Raw genomic sequence first — 24,195 nt, 5'->3', positions numbered from 1 at the left:
AATTACCTTCAGTGGTGGTTACCACGTCACATAGCTATCATCATCTGCCGCCACTGGTACCGGCCAGGCCCACTTCTGCGGCTGCCATAACTCTCGCCTTCGCACCGAAGTCCTTCCCGTCAGGAAACGGGATATACTATGAAACTGTGTATCCATATATTTATAGTTTATTACAGTACAGTGAAGTGACGATAGCTAAGGCTCTTGCTGGAAGAAACAAAAAACGGGTGCTTCGATCCCCGAAAACGAAACATAACTACGCATAAAACTCGGTCTGAACGTTTAGCAACCTAAACAACACCACTTGTAATAGCAACACTAGCTAATTGAGTTACAACGGTTTGACGACAACGAGCTATAGAGGGAACAATTCACGGAAGACATTTTACATCACAGACTTAATTCAGCTCTGTAGAAGTGTAGGGCGATTGATTTGTATTTGAATTGTACCAGCAAGATGGCCAAATATTTTAAAAGGCTAACAGGGAATACGCGAAGTTATAAAAACTCGCCTACTTATTTAATATAGTTTATTCTAATTTTTGATTCTGTATTTGATTTTGAGGTATGTAAACATCTGTATCGCACTAGAGTTTAAAATAGTCATAGACAACTCGAAGACGATTTGCAATTTGCGTGATATGCAAGGAACATACACGTAAGCAACCGCTTGGAATCATCGGGGACAATTTTATGTATTTCGCAGTCGCTAATTAGCAGTCCTCTTGCAGTTCCTCTTCATCAGTGTCTTCATGGGTTTGCCTGCCGTCTGGATCATTGTTCTCGCAAGGCGCCATTGTGCCAAACTACAACATCGGTAATTTATGGTGGTTTTGTATAGCGGCGGTTCACCGGGCTTTTCCTAGGTTCATCTATCCTCTGGGTTCTCATTTGATCCCAGCGCATCCATGAAGGAAGAATTTTGACCTCTGACTCTATACTTCACGGCTAGTTTGCTATATGTGAATGCAATGCCAAGGAGGGCGCACTACTTACAACATTTTAATCATACAGTTATTAACTATTTCTATATGGATAATAATAGCATACAGAAGATGAGTGCACTGTGTTTATAAATAAGGTCTTCATAGTGGGAGCTCATGAGCGCAGGAACGAGGTATCTACTCACAAATATACGTGTGTACATGTTTGCTCGATATTTCCTTTGGAGATACAGTCTTCTGAGCGAAGAGCGTAATTCTAAACTTCTCTTTCAATAACTCACGTCAGTTCTTGAGCTTCTGAGTGATGAGGCAATCCTGTACGTGTCGGTTAAGATCAAAAAGTTTCAAACGCGTTGACGCTAGATAATCCAAATCTAATAACTCAGTGTTTGAATATTCATATCGCTCCTTAGACAAGTAAGTTAAAGGGTAAATCGAGACTCTAACGTTGAAAAGTGTGCTTGTTCGAAACGCCTTTTAAAGGGCAGAGTTCAGATATGATTCGTCATCGGAAATCTACAATGTGTTACGGTCTATTTCCGAGATATCACTCTATCGTGGAAGGAGGTCTTTCTAGTACGTTGCAATTCTTAGCTAGTTAATTCAAATGTTCTGGCACTGTGCCCATGTACCATTGGCAACAGCTGAGACATTTTTATAGGAAGTACATTGAAAAGTCCAGGGTTTAATAATTAACAACATTTTTTTTACAAGTATGAGTAGGCTAGGAAAAAAACAGTCATTGTAAAATCTTCTCATCCACATAAACTTAAAGCATATCTCTAGAAGGTGCAACGACAACAGAATCCTCTACACGCACTGGCTTCCGTGAAAACTTTAAAATATCAGAGTCACGATAAGGGGGTCACTAGCATCAGCAGATAGAGAGAAACCAACGGTCTGTCAGAGAACGCACAATCACTACCGTTTTCTTGTGGAAGAAGCGTGTAAAATGCACGGAATGCACACCACAAACCAAAACAATGCAGTTAAAATACTAGCAGAATGAGACTATAGCATATGCTTGCACCAAGTGCAATAAGCTAAGAAGGCATTTAAAGAGGGTTAAAGCCTTAGCAACTTTGAACAACTCAATATAGTACGAATACAGGAATCGAACATGGTTATCGAACGTACTGTAAAACAATACCTATAAGAGGCACAGAGCCAGAGAGCCGCCCGTACCATCTATACAAGATAATTGGGGCAAAGGTCAAGAAAAACGTGCGTGTCTTCTGCCTATTCTGACTTTGACCAATTAGTTTATAAAGACTACTCATCGAAAGAAAGCATCCTCGCAGTCACCACAAACGAAACCCTAGCTGTTAGCACAGACGAAAACAGCTGAAGTCATCAAGAATATATTCAAGGAGTGTCCATAAACGGTTGTGTTAGTAGCTACGAAATACTGCACAGTGGAACATTTTTGAGCTTTGGAGCAAGGGGAAAGTGGTTCTGATACCTAAACGTTAAAGATCGTAGTGGCGTATATGCTCAGATGAAGTGCTATCAAAGACAGATCTTCAACCTGGACTACGAAAAGCGTTTTCAACATCCAATAAGGCCACGAGGCGAAAGATTTCTTCGTTATGTTTTCCTCCCCTCATTTTTTCTGCACTTCGTATGGTCCCATCGATTGCTGTTAGGACAGACTTTTGTTTCCTAAGCATACACTAATTATGGAAAGGCAGATCGTTTTATTTAACTTAACTCTAATATCTATCTAACTGAATAACCATACAATAAAGAACCACAGAACTTCGTTCTCCATGACGGCTGCCGTGCCACCAGGACATGTGTCAGACCCTCCACTATGGAATCTAGTATGTGGCAGAGTTTCAAGCCTGTTCGTCACCTTCTTAGTAATATATTTATCCGACTACGCGTATGGCTTACCAATAACAATGACCGACGATTTTCAAAAGCTGAGCAAATCAAGCTTTCGTAACGACAACGGAGTGGATCAAAGATCGAAAGCTAAAATTAGTCCGTGCTAACTGGGAAGCGGTGTTCCTTTTGAGCAAGAAGAAGTGTGAAGAAATTACAAAACAAGGTTAAGAGGATGCCGTTACAGGCCAAACGCAATATTGAGTACCTGCAGATTCAACTGGACCAACCCATTAGGTAAATAATCCACGTAAGAATAGCCAGATAAAGCCGCTCAAGTCTTTACTGCAGTGGCCTGATTTCTTCTCGGCATTCATGATTACAAACAAGGAAAAAGTGGGTTACGGATGTAGGTATCGGAGTCAATCGCTACAGGGCTCCGATATGGATCAAACTTGCAGCGACTGAGACATTGCACAAAAGGCGACTTTGAAACACTTAACACGCAAATGGCCTTGGTACTAATGAAAAGTGCGCCCTGATACCTTAAGGCTAAGGAGCGCTGGGAAGAAACGCGGAGGGGTATTATTCTATGCAACGCAAATACTAACAGGGTACAGTCAGCTTCAAAGTTACCCACATAGAATAAGACAGGCCTATACAGACATCCTGTGCTGGAAAACAATACCTTCAGGTCCATGACTGATTGCACAGCACCGCGGAATGTTAAGAATATAATTATGACTTCAACCAATAAAATGGCGCTTACTAAAGTCCTTAAAGGTGTCATAAATCACTGTGTAAAAGTCTGCAGTACTAATGAATTAACTTCCAGGCTGGTACAAAAAAATGTACATATATACGCTTAGGAAATAGACGATCAAATGCCTGCCCTTAAACTTCAAAAGATAAGGACGTCATGGTTTTTCTAGAAAACGTATTGTTGTATTTAGCGCTTCACATCGCCATTTTGATTTACGTTAGAGGCCTCCGGCCTATATTTGATTGTAGCTGGAGAAATCAAATTAATTTCTAGAACCTTTGGATTAGCTGTCGCAGTTTAGTATCTTACCGTACTTGTGTTTAGCAATCTGCTATTACCTTTACGAAGGGAAATGGGCTGAGATGGTAAGTGGTTTCAAAATCGCGTATTGCTAACAAACAGGAAAGTTTCTTCATGACCAGATAGCTGATTTCCTCAAAAATTTCCTATGTGCCAACAAATGTGTTGTACATGTTGAAATTAAAAAAAAAATTTCAACGCACTCAATCTAAGCGGCGACAATAATATACAGTGCATGAAAATCGTTTCGTGTTAACCTTGCCAGCCAGCTGCCCGGTAAGTGAGACTTCTCTGGTCTCTTCTATGACAACTAGAACCATTCGCCGTTCATGAAAAAGCTTCTATTCAATGTAAGTAGCGCATGCACTGCGCTGCTAGTTAAGTACTAGCTTACTCAACAATTCAATGATCTCGAGAAAAAAAACGTCCCAAGATGTCAGCATGTTAGCCTTTACTATTGAACGTGAACCGGCAGAACTTCGAAATTCATCAACTTACATGTTGTAGTTATCCACTGCAACACAGAAAAACGTTGTTGCATTTTTTGGTAGCATACATGACCTGATTAGGCGCACCAAGATAATATTCAATAAGAATTTACAATCTAAGATGTGACTGAAAATTTTCCTCTCTTTTTTTCGTAGGTTCGGGTTTGAAAATTGTTGATGCCAAAAAAATCTAGGTTCTAGAACATATCTCATTGTTTCATAGACGGCATTTGATTTTTGCTTCGTTTGTGCGGACATCTTTAGGAGGTTAGCTTGTCATTTTTTTTTTTTGTTATATTTTCCATGCTGTATTTTTCGTCTTATTTTTTTACATTTTTTACATAGCAAAATTGGGTTACTTCGGCGCGTAAAAAGTCAATCACTTGAGGATGTCAATATCTGTCAGTATGCTAGATTGTACAACACAAAGACGTACCATAAACATCGAAACCTCTTAAGAACTTTTATAATTTTGAAAGTTCTTTTTTAAGAACGAGCTATCCCCTAAGAAAATATTCCAACACAATGTCAGTTTATTCAGCATGCTCGACTCAATCTGCGCCAAGACAGAAATTTTCAACACCTGCCGATTGAGTTTGGAATATTTTTTAGCCTACGCTATTCACACGTGAGCGGAACAGCAGAGAACCTAGGTAAGATCGAAACTGCATATCTTCAAATATCGCAACATCTAGTGAATGTACGTTTAAACAATATGAAAGTGTAACCAAATTATATTCTATCTGCGTTTTTTCAAATAGTAAAGCAGTTTCTTGCAGATTGGGCTTGGTCTTGAAGGCTGATCTGAAAACGATACCGTATTGCTATGACATCAATCAGAAATTTCAATACACATATAGCTATAGCAAGAAGTAAGCATAAAATGTTGTTATTTCTTAGTTCTTTGTTTAATTACACAATGACTAGAGTCTCAAACGGTACGCTGATTCACTGCACATGCTTAAAAAATAAAAATAACAATTATTATTTCAATATTGTGTCCGTATTGTGTGTTCCGGCCGAAATGTCATAATCAGCTTTGCTGCTAAGCCTTTTCGTACTTAGATTATGCAAGAAGAATTATGTGACTCTGTTCTATAGTAGTTAATATTTAATATATTTATCTTTGAACCACGACATACATCATTATTACACATCGTGATTCGCATCATTTCAATTCGACTTAGCAAAGACTCTGCATCCTAGATGTAAACTAACATCAAAATCAATATTGGAAAACATCGTCGCTTCAGTCAACTGAGCCGAGTGTTCGAAAACGAATAAGGCCAATCTAGCTCTTTAATAGGTCTGGCGTCTGCTAGGGTATCGGGGCTTTCTATTTGCCCTAACGCTCGTGAGCTGGATAGCTTATTGATGATTTCTGGCTGTCTAATTGAATCTATTCTATACACTTAGAACTGAAATTAAATGGCCGACTAGAAGACGATTTTTGTTTAAAACTATTCGATGCACCTCGATACTGTGACATTATCTATCTGTGATTTAGATGCAACGTTATATTTGGATAGACAACAATTTCTTGGGACCGCGTCGTTTTTCTTTTTTAGCATTCAGGTGCGTCGCTGACACACTAGCTAAATGCGCAATAGTTGCTTGCAGGTCAGCAGTAATTCCGGCCATCAATGAGATTACGGATTGCTGGTACAAAATTTCAATTTAATACACCTTTCCTGACCCAAAATGTATCTGGCTTATCTTTGAAATATTTTGCCTGGATAACTCGATGTCTATTGATGGATCTTTCCTCTGTTTCTTCTCTTTGCAGTTCGCTAAATGTAACACAAGGAAACACACAACGCGCCGGTGAATAAATTTGATTTACGTCGCTGGGAAGTAGCGGCAACAATATTAATATTAAGCTGTTATGTTGCACCGTCGAGCCGTTTATCGTAAGTTATTACACTGGTGTTTGTTGAAAGAATCTAGTCAATATATAGAGGGCAGTTAGCTGTGAATCTTGACAATTTTCTCGTCGACAAAATGTCAAAGCATCGCAATGAGTGTCGTTATTATGTTAACTAAACATTGCTTTATGTTAAATAGCGGTAACGGCTTGTGTTATCTCCGCAGTTACTTAGATCTATACCCGAATTAGAACGGACGCAGCTCACGAGGGCTCAAATATTAGTGATAATTGGCGCCAAAAGGATTCGATTTGTGCATGACGCTAAATTGGCGGGGACGCGGATAGTTGCCGCGTTAATGCGGGCATCTAAGCATTGCACGGGCCACAAGATGGCGGAGTGATGCGGTTAGCAAACGGACAACGGTACAAAGACGAAGAGCCAAGTTTTATCGACAGCCAAGTCGCAGGTTAGCGTTGCAAGATAATCGGTTGTGAATGTTTACGCCTAGAGATACGTGAGTGATGACGATGGCCTGCGTACAGTTGCAAGTGCCTTGTCGAAAAAGTTCACTGAAGCGTCGTCGTTTGGATATGCTCATATAAGGGCCGCGCCCCCAAGCGAAAAATAACATAACAACGCCTCCCTGGGTATTCAATAGTAGCTGGTAGGAGCTCACAGGAGGCCTAATGCGGAGAAGGGATGTGCGAAGCTAAGGTCGGATGGTTGACAGCTAGTCGATGCTGTGGGCTATCCTAGGTAATTTCCCGTTGTCGTTGACCTCGACAATCCTACTTTGTGAAATGGAAAAGCCGCGAAAGGACGCGATTTCGTATGGCGGCTAGGCATATCGAGACAGACACCAATTAGTCTTTGTGAGAGAATAGTGTGTTATGTGTATGGTAATAGTGCAGTTGGTTTAGTTTGTCCGACAACTTAGCTAAATAGCTAGCTATCTGTTCGTGCTGTTCGTGCCAGTAGTATTGTGCTCGTCCGGGCAAACGTCGCTATTTTTGTTCCCAGCTTCGATCGGTATGTGTCAAACTCAGTACATGTTGCTAGTAAGCGTTTTGGTAAGGCCTCTGGAAACATAGGGGTTATAGCTTCTAAACTGGGCTAACTCGCGTTTGAGGGCGAGAAAGGTCTGCGTGTGGACCTAGAAAACGAAGCAAAAAGAACTGCTTCCGCAATTAGTATCCATAAGGTTTTCTCGTTATGGATGCTAACCGTTTTTCCATCATCTCAAGGCGGCGATTCCACTCGCTTTTAAGGCAAATGCAATGGTTACAGGAGTATCCGCGGCTCAAGTGGACAACCTACACAACGCGATCGCGACACCTTGTAGGCGGAGACAACACCTGCCTTTTTTGTCTTGTCTATCAGAGCCGAACTCGAACATGCAGAATCTGTATGTGAACGATTGGAATCTGCGTACTGTATAGATACGTGCATGTGTGTGTTTGTGCGCACGCGCTGGTATTTTAGGTCTTTTTCTTTGTGCAGGCGCGTGAGGGACACAAGTACGTGCTTACTTATAGCCATTTAGAGCTGGGTTCTAACTGCAGCTCTTGCTCATCCCATTTCCAAGAAATGAATAGCAGCTGATCAGCTATGCCAATATTAAGGGTTGCCGTTGGCGGCCAGTCAATTGATTGCCATCGCAAGAGCTACAGTGGCAACTGTTCAGGCATTTGTCACTGATGTTTATCCGCTGTTAGTTCATCTGTGTTCCGTCCCACCATTTGCTTGTGTTACTGTTGTATTTTTTTTTGTTATTTCCCTGGTCAGTTGTCTCGTTGGTGCTTCTGCTGCTGCTACTAATGTTACTGGTGTTTTTGTGCTTGTGCTAATTCAGCTGTTACTCTGGACTGAGGCCGACTCGAAGATATTGTTATTTTTCTGCGTGCAGCTGTTGTCGACGGTCTGTTGTGTTGGTTGATACTGCCACATGATTGGATTAGGCATCATCATGTCGATGCCGTGGTGTTGTTACTACAACTACGGCCATGTCTACTACTTTCTGCCTGGACTACACTTACCATCGACAATCAACTGATGTGTTTGTTCGCCTCTGTCCTCGACCTCATTGTTGTGGTATGGGTAGCGATGGCAGCGGTCGCTGCCGCTACAGTCGCTCTGATTGACTCTTTCGTAGCTAGTGCTGTTTGGTTGTTTGCGGCTGGAAGTGCTGCTGCTGCTGCTGCAGGAGCTCAGAATGAACGGCCCTGAATGAGATAGCTACTGAAAGTTACCCTGCTAGACTACCGCGGCCTTTGTTGCTCACTTTTCTCCTTCTATCAATCCTTTTCTGTACATACCCAACGACGTCGTTTTTCGTGGTCGTCGTCATTGTCTAAGCCAATAAGGGTATTGCTGCTTGTTGCCTGGGTGACAACGGCAACAAGAACAGCGTCATCATTTTCATCAAAATCACTATCGTTTGCAGTGCAGGTGGCTATCAGTATCCAATACGAATAGCATTTATTGTATTTATGCTTATTGATGCTGTTGCCGACGCTGGTGTTGATAAATTGGTCATTCATGTTTGTTCTTTGCTATTGGATAAAATATCTAGTGGAGAAGGAAACTGGAGTAATGTGTTTATTTTTGCCGTTATTAGTTGGGCGCAATAAAATTGAGTAGTGAAATGTTCGAATACGACTCTAAGCCGTTTTATGAAAAATGTACAAAAGCCTTGTTGGTTACAAGTCTCGATTATTTGTTAGATTGCATTGATAACCTCTGTCATGACTCCATAGCCACTACGCGCCTTGGGCGAACATGCATTGTCTCCCATAAGTTAATGTTATTTGGGTTCAGTTACATACGTTTGTATTGTGAAGCTACCGTATGAAATAACTGCGAAATAGTCAAAGAATTTTATATGGTTAATAAATTGGGAAATTCATATGTTGAAATTTCCAGACCTTCGCGACCGGAGGCTTACGACGCGTGTGAGACCGTTATTAGTTTCCGTAGCAACTTTCGTGTTTTGTGTCTAAATTAAGAGGAAAAGAGGTTTTATGACTTCACTACTTAATCCAACAAACCTAAATTTGTCTTATTTACAATTGCTTGAAATGGTCACTGTCTCGTTAATATTAAAATTAAATAGCGTGCTTGTACTTTATTTTTAATTTTTTTCCCTACAGTGTTCGAAGTGATCTCTCAACCGAACAGGTTGTGTTTGAAAAACTCGATCGAGCTGGAGTGAGCAACAAACACGCTGAACTCTATTCGATCACGACCTGCTATGCATCAACGCTACAGTCTGCTGCGTAAGTTATTAGCCCACTTACATACCGATAACGTAGTAATTCTTTTCTAACTACAGTTACCTAGAAAACGCTACGTAAATACAGAAATGCTGGAAAATAACTTCCTTGTCAACTATCAGCTGATAGTGCTACTGTAAATGATTTCCGATGACAACAAATAATTTGCAAGATTCTTTGGAATATCTAAGACGGTACTAACAGTACCTTCGCTGCAGGTTCGATTTAGCGATAATTTAAACCGAGCTTATTATGTAGTATGAGAACAACCGAGCTTCGCTAAGATCCATCCTATTTTGTTTACTCTTTTGGAATTCTGGTAAAAGAGCTTCAATTTTTTTGACACCGACACGTTGCTCTCGTCCCGTTTAAACTAACCATTTTATTAATCTCTCTATTTAAACTATGTGTTTTTTGCTTCCCGCTCGGTTGACGCATTATTAAGTTAGTGGTTCTGCTATTATATATGGCAACACTTGCATGGTAAAACAACAAAATATGAAAGACATATGGACAAACCGAATTTTAATGGGGTTAATTATTTTTTTTCCAAACGAATTAACTCCTTTATGCCAAGTAAGACCGCTACCTCGACCGCGCACAGTATCAACGAAGGAAATTATCGTTAGTTTACATCGCTTCTAACGGTTCCCCTTCATTGCCTATGCAAAATTGGCATTTAACTGCATCGTCAAATCTGCTACTTCAGCAAATCGAGCAGTTGCAAGTTGCTTTTTTCAAAGTCTATTGTCAATCTACTGTGATGCTGTTTATTATTCACGACATTATGCTATTTCATCTAGTTATTAGCGATATATATTTGTCATCCACTGACTTTCATTAATGTACGACGACAGACAGCAACACGAGTTTCCTAATACAATGCTGCAGCGCAATAATCTCACATTGCCACTAGTTCTTAACTGTACTTGCGCGTAGCCTCCGTCCTTCCCCGCTCTTCAATGCGACTGTCACCAATATAGCCGATGGTCATACAAAAACAAACCATCAGCAGTAACTTCTTCTCAGTTGGCGTTTGTGCAACAGCAACAGTAGATAACGCCTGAATAGCCGCGTTAGGGAGCCAGCTCTATGGAAGCTGATCTAAACGTAGTGGCAACAACATGGCGAAATCAGCGATGAGCAATACCCCCCATAGCCAATTAGGAGCTGAATAGTTTTCTAAAAAGTCTTTCTAAGGAACCTAACCTAATTAGCAGTTATGAATGGTAAAAATAACTAAATATCAACGCATTTGCTAGCGTTTGCTAATGTTCACCTAGGAACAGATAACTTATTTATCGATATGAATGTTTAAAGGGTAATTTTTGTTGAACCGTATTCATTCGAATTTGTGGGTAATATTCATATCAATCATTAGGTTTCATTGGGGTGATCTGCCGATTATTTACAGGAGTAGCAGCACTAGCCGTCACAAAGCAAAGTCATCTTGGCTAATTAGTATCGGGCTGACCGATCTGATGCCACACAGGAACAGTGTAAGGTATCTCGGTCTCCGAGCCAAGTTCATCATATCTCTGTCATCCTTAATGCAACATAAACAAGACTGCTTCGCGAGTAGAAAACGTCAACGATAACCGTATGAAAACAGTCTTTTGGGAACAACGATCACATCAACCGCTGTTGGCGCAGCAGCGACAACAATTCCAGTTGGGCACCTGCAACCGGTAACAGACCCATCTCATTTGTAACCTGATATATATATATATATACCGGCTAGGCCAAGGGTCTCTTGGCTATTAGAGAGTCCATTTCATATCTATAAAAGTAACAAATGGCAACGTGATATGCAAATCGTTGCAACAAAGGCCAACAATTGCAGCAATACATTTGTAACAAAGGCATCGTAGCAATGTTATAATACCATAGTATTAGTATATTTCTACAGTTCAGTAGCTACAACAACGACTGTTGTAATTGTTCGAATGGTTTTACTATTAACGAATGTGAAAACGATTTAATTCAAGCTTTATGTGGCAAATATTCGATTTGAAAATAAATATTCGGCTACATACTTACACTAACATGCATGTGACATGTCCTACGATACAATAAGGAATCGTCGGTTAGTTAGACAAAATGGTTGAACGCTGGTCAATTGCATTTTCAACATATACACTTGTAATTTTGTCCCCCGTAGTACGCGTGCATCATAGAACTGCAAGAATTACAGGCGTGGTCGACTACAAATGCGTTGAACAGTTAAATTCGTTCTCCTGCTACTTTAACAGATGTAAAATACATCCTTTAGACTTTTGGCCCGATCTCTGCGTGTCTATGTATACGTGGTTCACTATGAAACATGACATAATGAAATTCAACTTCTCGGACGTTCTTACAGCCTCGGTTGTTTTATTTTCGATCGAAGCAGACACCACTTTTTACGTATGACCTCCAATTGACCGGATGGTAGGTTATTTAACTCACTACTGTATAAGTCTGGGATATGAGAATTTACGAAATCTCGAAAAACGATTTTGACATCTTACAGACATTTGAATACGTTTCCTATTCAGAAATTATCAAGATTTTTAAAAAATTGCAATCCGTTTGAGCGATGTGTAGCTCATATGGTCGACGACAAAAAGCTTATAACTTTTTCTTCTTGATATAATTCTTGTGGTATGAGGTCGAGCGTTGCCATGCAGTGGTTTACTTCTGTTTACTAACCTTGGCAGTTTAATGCAAAACTCCTTCTTCCTTGTTGATTGGACATTTCAATAGCGATAGACGAACCAGTAATCATAAAGCTGTAGTAGATGACACTATTTTGAATTCATTTTTTATTGAAAGACATAAAGTGACACATAATGGGTCAGTGATCTTATATTTCCTTTTTTTGATCTTCTCTCAAATGATGCCTCACTTATTTGACCAATTATTTTGTCTCATTGATTTTACTGAGGTGAATCCGTGATTTTTAAGCAAATATTAAACCTAACTGCTAACACCAGTGGACTTTGAAATGGGTTGATTTTTAATGCAGCTATGACTCTTAATTACTCACGTTTGCAAAAGCTTTCCACAAGGCTCATTTTCCAGTTCAAAATGTTTGGAAATTTTTGGAAAAAGAATTCACGGTGTTTCTACTAATAGAGCATACTAGATCTGGATACAAGGTTTATACGGCAAGCTGTCTTCTCTGCTGTAGCTCATAGTTGTAAATTTTCAGGCTTACTGCTAAAAGCTCAAAATAAAAAAAAATTTAAAAAAAAGCTCAAATGATGATATTTCAGTGAACGATTTCAGATTTGAAAGAGCGCAAATGTATCTTGAATACAAAAGAAAAACATCACAGCAAGCCGCACCGTTATAAATTAGCGTCATTTTGAAAGACGGGATTAATGTTTGTCATGCTTCATACCGAATGTCCTAATATATACCAAAAACCGTTACAGAGTAGTTGAATGTTAGCATACGTGTAGTGAAAATAACAACTATTTTTTCTCATGAAGTTTTCTACAGTAAAGAAAACAAGGAACACGAGTTTTTTTTTTACTGTTTGATTGTTCGTAGTCGGCCTTTTAATAAAAGATCATAACTGTCGAATAATATTGCAGGTGAGGCAAGGCCAAACCCAGTGGCAACGAGGTGCTCGAATAACCCTCGTAGTCTGCTTTTTTTTCGATCAATCGCAGTCGAAACCGTGCGTACGATATAGCGAATACTGGGACAACCTGTTGAGAACGACAGCTCGACTTGGCCGAGCTGGCAACCGTCCTTGAACCGCGTCATCGGCCATAGGGACGGCTCGGAGCTGTGTGCGACTCCGAAAAACCGATAGCAACGCATTAAGTCCGATTTCTGCCGAGGCCTCAAGCGTTACGAACACCGCCTTGAGAGTCATTGGCAGATGTAAATCTGCAAAGTAAGCCTGCCGAGTGATAGTTTGTGATCTCGACCTCATCGTATATCGATCGTTGTTAACCGACAGACAGCAAGTGGTAATCAGTCATTATTCAATCAGTTATCCACGTGCGCCCATAAACTAAACTGACCTGGTCCTTCCAGCACTACGACGGTGACTGTATCAAACAAGCAATTTTCTAGCCAGTCAGCCATCTACCAATCTCGCTGCCATCTCGAAGCAGGGCTCTTCGCTTTGTGTATTGACGAATATTATTACAGTAATAATATTATTATTAATACAAACATTAGGTTTTTAGTGACGCAGCAGTCGCAAAAGGAAGTAAACTTGTGGACGAACGAAAAACCAAACGTAGCGGATCCGAAGATCAAAGCGACTTAGCAGCAGCTTGGCGTCGGGAATTCTCCCAAGCCCAAGGACTGTGTTAGCGGTTTCGACCGTGATTATCTGTGATAAAACTCGGCGCCAGCAAGCAATTAGCCTGCTCATATCGCTTTCTTCCGATCTCAATTGCACCAACAGTAGCAGGAGCTATAACAGTGACAAAACAGTATCAGCACGAGCAGCATAAGAAACAGCAACAGATCGCAACGATAGCTACCTCCACCAGCGAAACCAACACCAGTTATACATTCTGTGTGAGCGCTGCGACATTTGCTATTCGTCAGTTAACAAAAGACAAAAAGAACCCATTCGCCATCTCTCAAAACGGTACGGTGTACTACGAGCACCGTTGACAAAGTTCCGCTACTAGTGCTACCTACAAACTGTAACACAACTATTTAATCTCCAAAAAGTACCTAAGCAGAACAGACGAGAGCGCATTCTCATTGAGCTCATAATCTTCTCTTCAACCATCCTTGGGAGCTACAACGAGCAAGACAAGAAAAAACAAGCCATCCAGTTGACAACGGACACAATAACGTACACTTCACTCAGCTATAGTCAGTCAGTTATAAACTGTCATCAGTCATATATACGCATATAAATTAAGAAACAAGTATCTAAACTGTTGCACAAAGAAAAAGGCAAAAGTAGCAACAGCAACAACAATAACAACGACTAAATAGACGACTACCTCACCTGCTGCTACATCAGCAAAAGCGGCGGCGGCGGCGGCAGCAGCAGCAACAGGAGTAACTGCAGCAGCTCACGAGGTGTGCCTATGTATGCGCGAATAGCCATTAGTGATAACAGCTGTCTTCTTTCTTATTATTACCATATAATCTTCATCTTCCTGTTATTAATAGAAACATCGTCGTTGTCGTGCGCCTCTACCGGCAATTCGTCGTGTTGATTGACCGGATTTGATCTCGCTTGCCATGACGGGGGCCCAGGCCGCCGTGGTAACCGCTCCGCCCAGCCTGCAGGGATCGCAGGGATCGAACAACAATAACGCAAACACCCATAACAGCAACCTTAGCAGCAGCAGTAACAATAACAACAACCTCAGCGTGCATAACATAAATGACAGTAGCAATAGCAACCATACCTCGAACATGACCAACAGTGGCAACAATAACAACAGCAACAATATGACGAATTCAAATGCGGGTGGCGGACAGGGGGGCCACGGTCATCATCACTCACACGGCAACCATGGTAACAACCCTAATACTGGTGGTAACACTGGCCATGGGTCCAATCCGAACAGTGGCAACAACAATCCCAGCAATAGCAATAATCACCATCAGCAGCATCATCATCATCATCATCATCACCATGGAAATATGGGCGTTGCCGCGAGTATCGCAAGCAGCCTGTCCAACAACAATAACAACAACAATAGTTCTACCGGATCGTCCACCACAACAATGCCTACAATAAGTGCGATAAGCGGAGGCGGACCCGGGGGTGCCGTTGGAGGCTCGCTCGTCCGCATTCTCAGCGCTCCAAAACTGGGAATCGTCACACCCAAGCTGGGACTCTTGGGTGGCGGCGAGACCTCGACATCGACGTCGCAGTCATCAGGTGAGCTGTCAGGAATTCTACTTCTTACCCAATGAGATACGAGATGTACGGGGACTTAATAAACTGCAAGTTTGGCCAAGAACCAAGACTCTGTAATCGCATATATTCAGTTGTCATGAATCATGAGATGATTTAGACTAGAAACTGTTTCTTTTTTTATATTTTCTTCACATAAAATTCGCGAAGCTGCTGACACCTCAATAGAAGATCGATTTTCAAGCTAAGGTTGATTAAGAAATATCTCATGACTCATGTCGACGCTCAAGATCGGAGCATAAGGTATTTGCATACTTCCAGCGAGTCTTAAATATGTGATTAAAATGCTTTAGGTTGGGGCGCCCCCGGCCCATCGACATCTTCTGGCGGTGCAGGTTCAGGGTGGGGCCAACCAGGCGGCGGTGGATCAGGTACAGGAGCCCCATGGGGAGCTGGTGGTGAAGAAAAGCAGTCCGCTGGCGCAGCGTCATGGGCGGCCACAGCGGGCGCCCATGGGGGCGGTGATAAAGGTGGTCAAGGTTTGCGTGGTGGCTCCATTCCTGGTTGCCCTCCAGATCAAGAAGATCTCCGAAGAGTGGCCGCTTTCGCATCCGGATGGGGTATGTTATACGAGCTATCGTATTGTGTGTTTTCTAGCTACCTAGGAACCATATTCATTATTACGTTGGACGGGCTGAATGTAATAATCTAAGTCTGAATACCTTGAATGCGACCATCGATGGTTCGAATTTACTGCTGGCTCATATAGCTCTTGGATCTACCATCTATTTCGGTCATTCGTATTTTCAGGCCAAGTTCCTATCAATCAGGATACAGCATGGGACGCACCAGCCTCGCCAAAAGAGACGGCCCCTCCGGTGCCTCCCCTCATTCAGTCCGTTACTTCTGCTAGTCTCCAACAACAACCACCGTCTAGAGCCATACCTGGCTCCCCAATGTGGGGAGGGCCAACTCCTACAGAGCTAAGCCAGACACGTACGTATTATTTAATGCATCAGAATAATGTTCATGATATTTTAACGTAATATTTTCGTTATGATATTTGTGGAATAATCAGTAATTCATTCAAGTGTATTAAATTGACGTTACTAAAGTATACTTGTACCTATAGGCCCTGCACCTGATGCACGCAGCATGTCTGTAAACCACAAACACAACCAAGGTAGCAAGTTCTTACCTTCCAATTTTTTAATTGATCTTGTTCTTTTCGAATAATAATATTGCAAAATAGGCGAACTATTTTTACCTTAGTAGAGATATATAATATCACGAACGTAGGATTCGATTCTAGCAGCAGATTCTATACGCTCTAGTTAAGTGTGAACACCATCTCTCGTTATTCCTCTGTAGAAGTGGTTGGTAATTGTGTTTTGATTTTTATCATTTATTGCAGAACATGCGAAGGGAACAGACATTTGGGAATGCAGCATTCGTCAGAAAGGCTCGAAGGCACCCGGTGGAGGTGCCTCGGGAGTGTCAGGAAGCACAGGCGCAGCTGGAGGAGCTGGTCTGGGAGGCATGGCGGGGACGGGAGCAAGTGGCCAGCAGGGCCCTCACCAGGGTCCTCATTCTCAGGGAGGGTGGCAGCAACAACAACAGCAGCAACAGCAGCAGCAACCTCCTCAACATACAACAGCTGCTTCACACATAGGAGGTGAGCCAGCGATGCACATTTGAAATATAATTTCTATTATGACAGCATATCATCTGGCTAACGGGTTTTCTCCTCATTGATCTGTGAACAACCCACCCACATTCTTAAGCATTTCGTTGATAACTATCTCGATTAATTACTTCTGTTAATGTGTACCTGCTAAAAGCCATACGATGTCCGATGACAGATCTTCCGAAATGAGATCAGGAGTGCGGCGAGCATATCGAGACAGCGATCAGGGATTACTATTTATTGTCCAGAAATAGGTAGAAAGGAAATGGCAGTAATGATGTTTATTTTGTTGGTAAATAACTTCCAAGGGCAATATAGAGGCCTCTTAGTGTTCCGAATGGATGGTTTCTCCTAGTCGAAGCTTTATGCTTCACTACTTTGAGCTTTCAGATCTAGATTTTTTTCACTTTTATTTTTTGGTTTTCAATGGAACAACCAGATATTTTACATGGTTGTACATAAAATTATATTAGACTTAAGACTGCTGAATTTCGGAATTTTTTTTTATTGCAGGAACATGGGGTGAAGAAGAAGTGGAAAATCCAAATTCAATGTGGACCGGCGTTCCTCCTCCATCCGTTGCACCGCCTGGTATGGGCGGGCCCGTCGGTGGCGGTGGTTTTGATACTGTGACCTCACCTGTGACCTCGCAGTGGCCTCCGCAGGGTCCTCCACCTGACAAACAATGGGGCGGTCCTGGAGGTCAGGGCGGCCCAGGTGGACATGGCGGCCATGGCGGAGCTAGCCCCCATCAACAGGGCCCACCTCCGCCACACTCACAGCCATGGACGCAGCCTGGAGGAATGCCTCCGCAACATGATGCAACCGCTTCATGGAGCGGACTGAAACAGGCTTTGGCACATGCCAGCGGCGCACCTGCTGGCCCTGGGGGACAAGGCGTCAGTTGGGTTCAGCTTAAAAAGGAATGGGAGCCTAATAGTCAGAGCCCGGGTGGTCCGAACGACACCTCGCAGATGCCCCCGCCACCCGGCGTCTCCTACGATGATCGTACGTATATCAGATTGAACACTATGGTTTATCGATTCCAGGGATCTCTCCGATAATTCTCAAGATTCAATATTACTTTTGAAATTCAACGAAATGTTACGAAGCACGTATGGTTGTAAAGGAGCTTTGTTTCAGAATATTCACAGTTCACCTTTCTTGAACAGATTGTGAAATTAAGGTTTTTTTTTTTATTTGCATATATATATATATATATATATATATATATATATATATATATATATATTTATTATATTACATATATATAATAAAGAGAAATTTTCATTTGCCTCAATTTCAGGCATGCGTATGGGAACGGCGGGATGGGGAAGCCCGGCGATGCCGGACAAGGTGTCTCACTGGAAGGATATGCCGACGCCTGCCGTCCCTAGGCTCGTTCCGCTGCAGTGGGGCGGTGCCGCTGCAGGCGCAGGTGATAAAATTCCATGGTGGGAGGAAGAGTGGGGAGCAAAACCAAAGACGTCTTCTGGCGGCCCGCCGGACTGGTCCGACGGCCAGATCGACACAAGTACCTGGGGAGGACCCGCCAAACAGGGAGGTAAACCTCTTACCAAAGAGCTCATTTCAGCTTCACAGCACTTCCGTGTGCTCACTTCAATGGGGTACCATAAGGACGAGGTCGAGAACCTACTGCGTGCCAACAATATGGATATGGATCGTACACTGCAAGCTTTGCGTGTCACACGGTTTGCACAGACGGGCAAACCGAAGCCAGGCATGCCGGGCGGCGGCAACCCTCAAAGCCACAATTTCTCGGTATCACAATGGGAGCCACGCGGGCCGCCGCCGCCGCCGCCCCTTAGCAAGCAGCAGTCACAGCAAGGTCCTCCACAGCAGCCACCACAACCGGGACCGCCGCAAGCGCCAATGCGCAGTCCTATGCAGCATCCGCTGCATCCTGGAGGACCTGGTCATCCTAATCACCAAGGCCATGGCGGACATGAAGGTCCTGTCGCTCCGGGCGCCGGAGCATCTCAGCCTTCAGGCCCTGGCGGTCCGGGAGGCGCTGCTTCCGGGCCCAATTCATTCGGCCCGGGTCCCGCACCTTCGCAAGAGGCTTTGCGCACACTTGTGGCGCGCATTCAAACAGCCATTCAGGCGGGTTATCTTAATCCGCAAATCCTAAACCAGCCATTAGCGCCACCCACTCTCCAATTGCTCTATCAGCTTTTGAGCCATATTCGTATAATCGACATACTCGAAATGAAGCCGGAGCACCTTATCCACAATCCAATGAAGCACAATGTTCAAATAATGCATATCAAGCAAACTATCTGCAGTCTGCAAAATCAGATCCTCGCCGCACAGGCGATGTTCCTGAAACAGCAGCCCCCACCCCCAACGGGAACCGAGTCGAGATTGAACCAGTGGAAGCTGCCATCGCCGACCGGCAGCGCCCAGGGTGGCGAACGCGAGAGTACACCTGGTCAGCTGAACGTCGCTGGACAAAGCGCCGGTGTCGGCGTGGCACAGGCCAGCAACGGCGGTTCGAAATGGGACCACGCGGGCACGGCTGCCTCTGGAAGTGGCAATGGACAAAGTAACGGACAAGAGTCGACCGGTGGGGGGGGACAATCTCAATCGCAACCGACGACTGACTCGGGGGCCAGCGGTATGCAATCAAGTATGAACAACAATTACAACGTCTTCGATATTGTGGCTGAGTTCGAACCAGGAAAACCGTGGAAAGGAAGTTGGAATATGAAAAGTGCTGAAGACGATCCACACATGACGCCAGGTTCTGTTACACGGAACCCACTTGTAGCACCTGGAGGTCTCAAGGACAACAATGAGGCTCTGTTCAATCAATGCGACTGGCAGAATCCTTCCGTAAGTACAATATGTACAAGAAATATACTTAAAGGATTTTGCGATAACAAATCATACACTTTTCAAAATCCTTGTATAACATGTCTTGTGGAGAACTATTTTCTAGGCATTTTAAATACTGAGCAATCTTTTTAGCACTAAAATGTCGCTTTCGTAGTCATTGCAATAGTGTTTATATAATAACTTACAGACGAGCTCCGACAGCTCTTCGAGCACGTGGTCTGCGTTCGGTTCAAGCGGAAGTAGTGGTGTTGGCACAACAGGCGGCCAGGGAGCAAACAGCTCAAAGAAATGGTACGAACGTATGTGGCATAACACCCCAATCGTTAACCCGAATAGTCCGAGTAGCGGGGGACCAGGATCTACCGGGATCTCGTCGTCTATGCATCCTTCCGGGGGACAAGCCGGTACTAACCAGACGTCTGGGAAGAACTTCCTCGTTCTGAAGAATCTCACAGCGCAGATCGATGGGTCTACGCTCAAAACGCTTTGCATGCAACACGGGCCTCTTCAGCTGTTCCATCTTTTCCTCAGTCATGGTATGCAAACTATCTGAACGAACAGAATTGTTTCTATGAAACTTCCGAAAACAGAATATTAAAAGTCAAAGATATTCACAATTGAATATAGAAAATATTAAATTTTCAACTCTCAAAGACAGCATAATTTACTACCGTTGCGTGAGTACTACTGGTCGGTTATTTAATTGATATGAATCTTTGGTAGTTCTTGGGGTAATGGTAGCAAAACCTACTATTTATTATATTATAACAAAAAATAACCTACTATTTTGAACTTGGTGTGTCGTGTTATAACGATCGAATCCTCGATTTTTCTATCTGTTAGTATTTGGGTTCAGTTAAGTTGATTGATTACCTTCTGCACTCCTTGTTGGATTTCAGGCCTCGCTCTGATTCAGTATCAAACCCGTGAAGAGGCTCTTAAAGCGGAGGCAGCCCTTCATCATTGCGTACTATCCAATACTACAATTATTGCTTACGTACCAACGGAAGCTGAAGTGCATCGACTACTCAATATGCCTAACTACAAAAAAGATCGCTACAATCAGCCAACAACTGGAGTCCAAGGCGCTGCTGGCCAACAACAGCAGCAGCCATCTCCCGCCCAGCAGCGCCCACCCACAAGCAGTGCCGCGCCCTGTGGTTGGCCTTCGTTCGATATGGGTGGCATGGGTGCCATGGGTAGTATGGGTGGTGGTGCTGCACTTTGGGGCCCCCCTGAAGGCGTAGGGGCCTCAGATAATACCCCGCTTAACTCATTCCTGCCCGGTGATCTGCTTTCGGGCGAGTCCATATAAATGTTGAGCCGCAGTGGAAATCATGATATTGGCGCCCTTGGACACGGCACACCCACTTCTGAAGCAGACACGGCCACCTGGGGGCCAAGATGTGGATATATCTAAGTATATTAATAATTCTATAATTACTACTATCATACGAATAATGTCGATGATAACATAACGGGTGCATCGGTACCCCAGTGTTCTCACCTTCATAACAAACATAACAAAAATTAAAAAAAAAAATAGCAAACGTCCTTTGTGCCAGGTAAGCGGCCAAGGCCAACTGACGTTGTCCAGTGTCTTTTTATCATCCAGTGAGAGAAATCTTCAAAAAATGGAAAGATCCAGACATGAAGTAAGTCAGCAAGGTGAAGTGGTGACGATTATCATGACGGTGACCATAATAAATATTAACCAGATAAATGCCTACTTATGTTACAACTAGCATCGATGTCGATTATAGCCAGTATAGTGGTCCGATACGCCGCCAGGCTAACTGAGCCTCGCCGTAGTGTAAGTCTCCTAGCAAATTCGATAAAAGATGCCGAACAATCTGGCGTCACTAGAATCGATGGTCATACCACCAGGTGAACAAACGCCTAGAACGAATAAAGTATGATTCGTTCGATTAATACATCAATGTGAAAAAGCTATCTGTTCGATGATTTGCGACAACCTGTGAATTGAGAAGACAATTTGGGACATGTCAATCGTGGGATATCTCACATAGAATATAGGCGAAACAACTATATTTGCCGAAAGCAAGTAGCCGGCAGCTGCCAGGTATCAATTGCAACCAAGTGAAATGAAAGCTAAAATGCAGGTGAAAGTGAGTGGGTGACCTGCGATGTTGCTAAGAGTGAAAGAACCGTAAAGCAAACGGTTAGTCAACCGCAATCTATGTATTTAACTAACAATCATTAATCAAGACTCAAGAGTGACATCAATCAAGTAATCTGTAAAGAAACACAAGGTATTCTTATTGCGGTCAGTGATTGCGACTGATCATTTTACAAGAGACAATTGTGACTGATTGATCTACAGGCCACTCAACATCAAGGAAATTATGAAAATAGAAGGAACCAATCGCCTGTTATCCGAATTCCCTCCCTGTGAATTGCGCCCCATTGTGCATCGATTTGCTGCTCTACGTATCGGAGTGAGAAGACGCATTAACTACTACCGTTATCACTACTACCGATATTATGGCTGATTAATTAGTTATTTGGTGTACAGTACTGAAACGGGCGCACTGCTCATCAACGTGTAAAACAGAATACTAGCGAGAACAGCCATACTTCGTTGCCTTTACCATTATCTCGCGCCTATTACCTTAGTCTGACAAAGGCAACATATATTTGCCAGCCGTATTGTATTGTATTCGGCAAGACCAAGCGGAAAACGGTCCAGCCGGGGCTCGTTTCGTCTGCAATTTCGCCTACACAAGTGAACCAAAAGAACGACGTAATTTCGTCGCTAACGTTCTCCTCTTCATTCGGCTGTTTACAGTACGAGCGAATAACGGAGACAATTGAATATACCTTCTATATTTGAGTATCCAAAACACAGTGCTAATGTTAATGAATACTAAGATGATACGCACGCATACTGTAGTGTTCACATTACTGTGAATACTACTGCTGCTAATAATAATAATTTTATTATTATTATAAATTGCGTCAGACTGCTCGTCAGTTTGCAGTCATCAGTGGCCACCTATTATAAAAACAGCAGCAATGTGTTACCAACAAACACTATGGGATGATAACTACATCACAACAACATTACCACGACAATTATCGGATCCGATCTCGCCAGTATTGAGGTGATTAAAACCAGTAACTTCAGCAACAGGTTCGCTATCGACAACAGTAACAACAATATATAATTCTGCAAGCAATGAGCTGGACTAGCCGGACTAGAATAGAAGAAAGAAGAACAAAAACAAAAGTTTGAGCTGTCAGCACTCTCTAGTACACTGAAGCACGCAACTTCGCAATGGCGTTCGCAGCGTCATGTGGAATAGATGAATGCAGCAATGAGCATGGAACGATCCGTACAAAATCATCGGTAGTGAAGCCAAGTACTGCAGCGAAGATGGAACGGCAGCTGGGTCAATCAACAGAAGAAAAAAACTTCAAATTAAGTTTTAAATGAATTCACCAACCTACCAATCTCTACGAAGTAACATTAACTGCAACAAGAAAGCAAGCAAGTAGCTAGATCTACTGTAGATAGGCGTATGACATGCACGAGACATGATGATACGACAGATGATGCTGTTTATGGGTGTAGTTAGAATGACGCGGTCACTTTGATAATGGCCCTTAGTGATGTTCGTTTGGTAACTGTTGGCAAACGAAGTCGAAATGTGTCTTTAATTGTGCATCGATACGCACCAGTACGTTATGAAACAGAAACACCTACAACAAAACAGCAACTACAGACGCGATAAAACTAAGGGATAATAACCACCAAGGTACAGAGACACGCATCAAAAAGCACGAACATACCAAAATGATGACCAGTGAAGTCAAATCTACTAGGTTTAGTACACCGCCCCTCCGATAGATCGAAAAGGACACAGCAGCACACACTCATATGTATACGATTGACAGCAGCAGCAAGCGATGACAAATAAACAAGAAATCAGTCTTGTACGGGTACTACGACTAAGTGATTAATTCTACGATATTCCAATACTAAGTCTAATAATAATATTGTTGATGATTGTGAGGAGATAAACTGATTAGTCAATAACCGAAGTGAATAAACAGACGAATATTTACGGTACTATCTATACACACACAAATACACATACATATGTATATATATATATATATATATATATATATATATATATATATTGAAGGTATATATAGACGATTACTTATTATTAAATAATATTATTACTATTACTATAATATGATTAGCAAACGGTATATATATATAATATGAGCAGACCGGTAACAAAAGTGGTGATCAAGACGAGCAGCACAAACGTGTTAGATAACAGCAAATAAAACAGACAACATATAGACAACAATTATA

General features: G+C 42.5%; 1 protein-coding gene across 6 annotated transcripts; it reads left to right on the top strand.

The window, feature by feature from the left end:
• Nucleotides 1-6,523: 6,523 nt before the first annotated feature.
• Nucleotides 6,524-23,810, top strand: gw (trinucleotide repeat containing adaptor protein gawky). 6 transcript variants are annotated; one of them, XM_086992530.1, is made up of 13 exons: nucleotides 6,524-6,656; nucleotides 9,340-9,465; nucleotides 10,877-11,150; nucleotides 13,044-13,427; nucleotides 14,602-15,322; nucleotides 15,652-15,918; nucleotides 16,109-16,294; nucleotides 16,431-16,484; nucleotides 16,713-16,973; nucleotides 17,499-17,993; nucleotides 18,292-19,841; nucleotides 20,032-20,380; nucleotides 20,744-23,810. In XM_086992530.1, the coding sequence occupies exons 5-13, from the start codon at nucleotides 14,674-14,676 to the stop codon at nucleotides 21,157-21,159; spliced, it is 4,227 nt and encodes a 1,408-aa protein (XP_086848656.1). In that variant the 5' UTR covers nucleotides 6,524-6,656; nucleotides 9,340-9,465; nucleotides 10,877-11,150; nucleotides 13,044-13,427; nucleotides 14,602-14,673; the 3' UTR covers nucleotides 21,160-23,810. The 6 variants fall into 6 exon arrangements, with proteins under 6 accessions (XP_086848656.1, XP_022667638.1, XP_086848653.1 ...); XM_022811903.2 differs by having other exon boundaries at nucleotides 13,044-15,322; nucleotides 16,431-16,481; XM_086992527.1 differs by having other exon boundaries at nucleotides 13,044-15,322.
• The last annotated feature ends 385 nt before the right edge of the window (nucleotides 23,811-24,195 follow it).

This window comes from Varroa destructor, unplaced genomic scaffold (genome assembly GCF_002443255.2).
Source record: "Varroa destructor unplaced genomic scaffold, Vdes_3.0 BEIS01000006.1, whole genome shotgun sequence".
NCBI lineage: Eukaryota > Metazoa > Arthropoda > Arachnida > Mesostigmata > Varroidae > Varroa > Varroa destructor.
The sequence above is the reverse complement of the archived record's forward strand: the minus strand, read 5'-3'. Positions and strand labels throughout refer to the sequence as shown.

Bases quoted from the DNA above. Each gene is read 5' to 3' on its own strand.
- gw (XM_086992530.1), top strand. From the start codon at position 14,674: ATGACGGGGGCCCAGGCCGCCGTGGTAACCGCTCCGCCCAGCCTGCAG. The intron at 16,295-16,430 runs GTACGTATTATT...TTGTACCTATAG, and splicing joins TACAGAGCTAAGCCAGACAC to GCCCTGCACCTGATGCACGC. The intron at 20,381-20,743 runs GTATGCAAACTA...GTTGGATTTCAG, and splicing joins CCATCTTTTCCTCAGTCATG to GCCTCGCTCTGATTCAGTAT.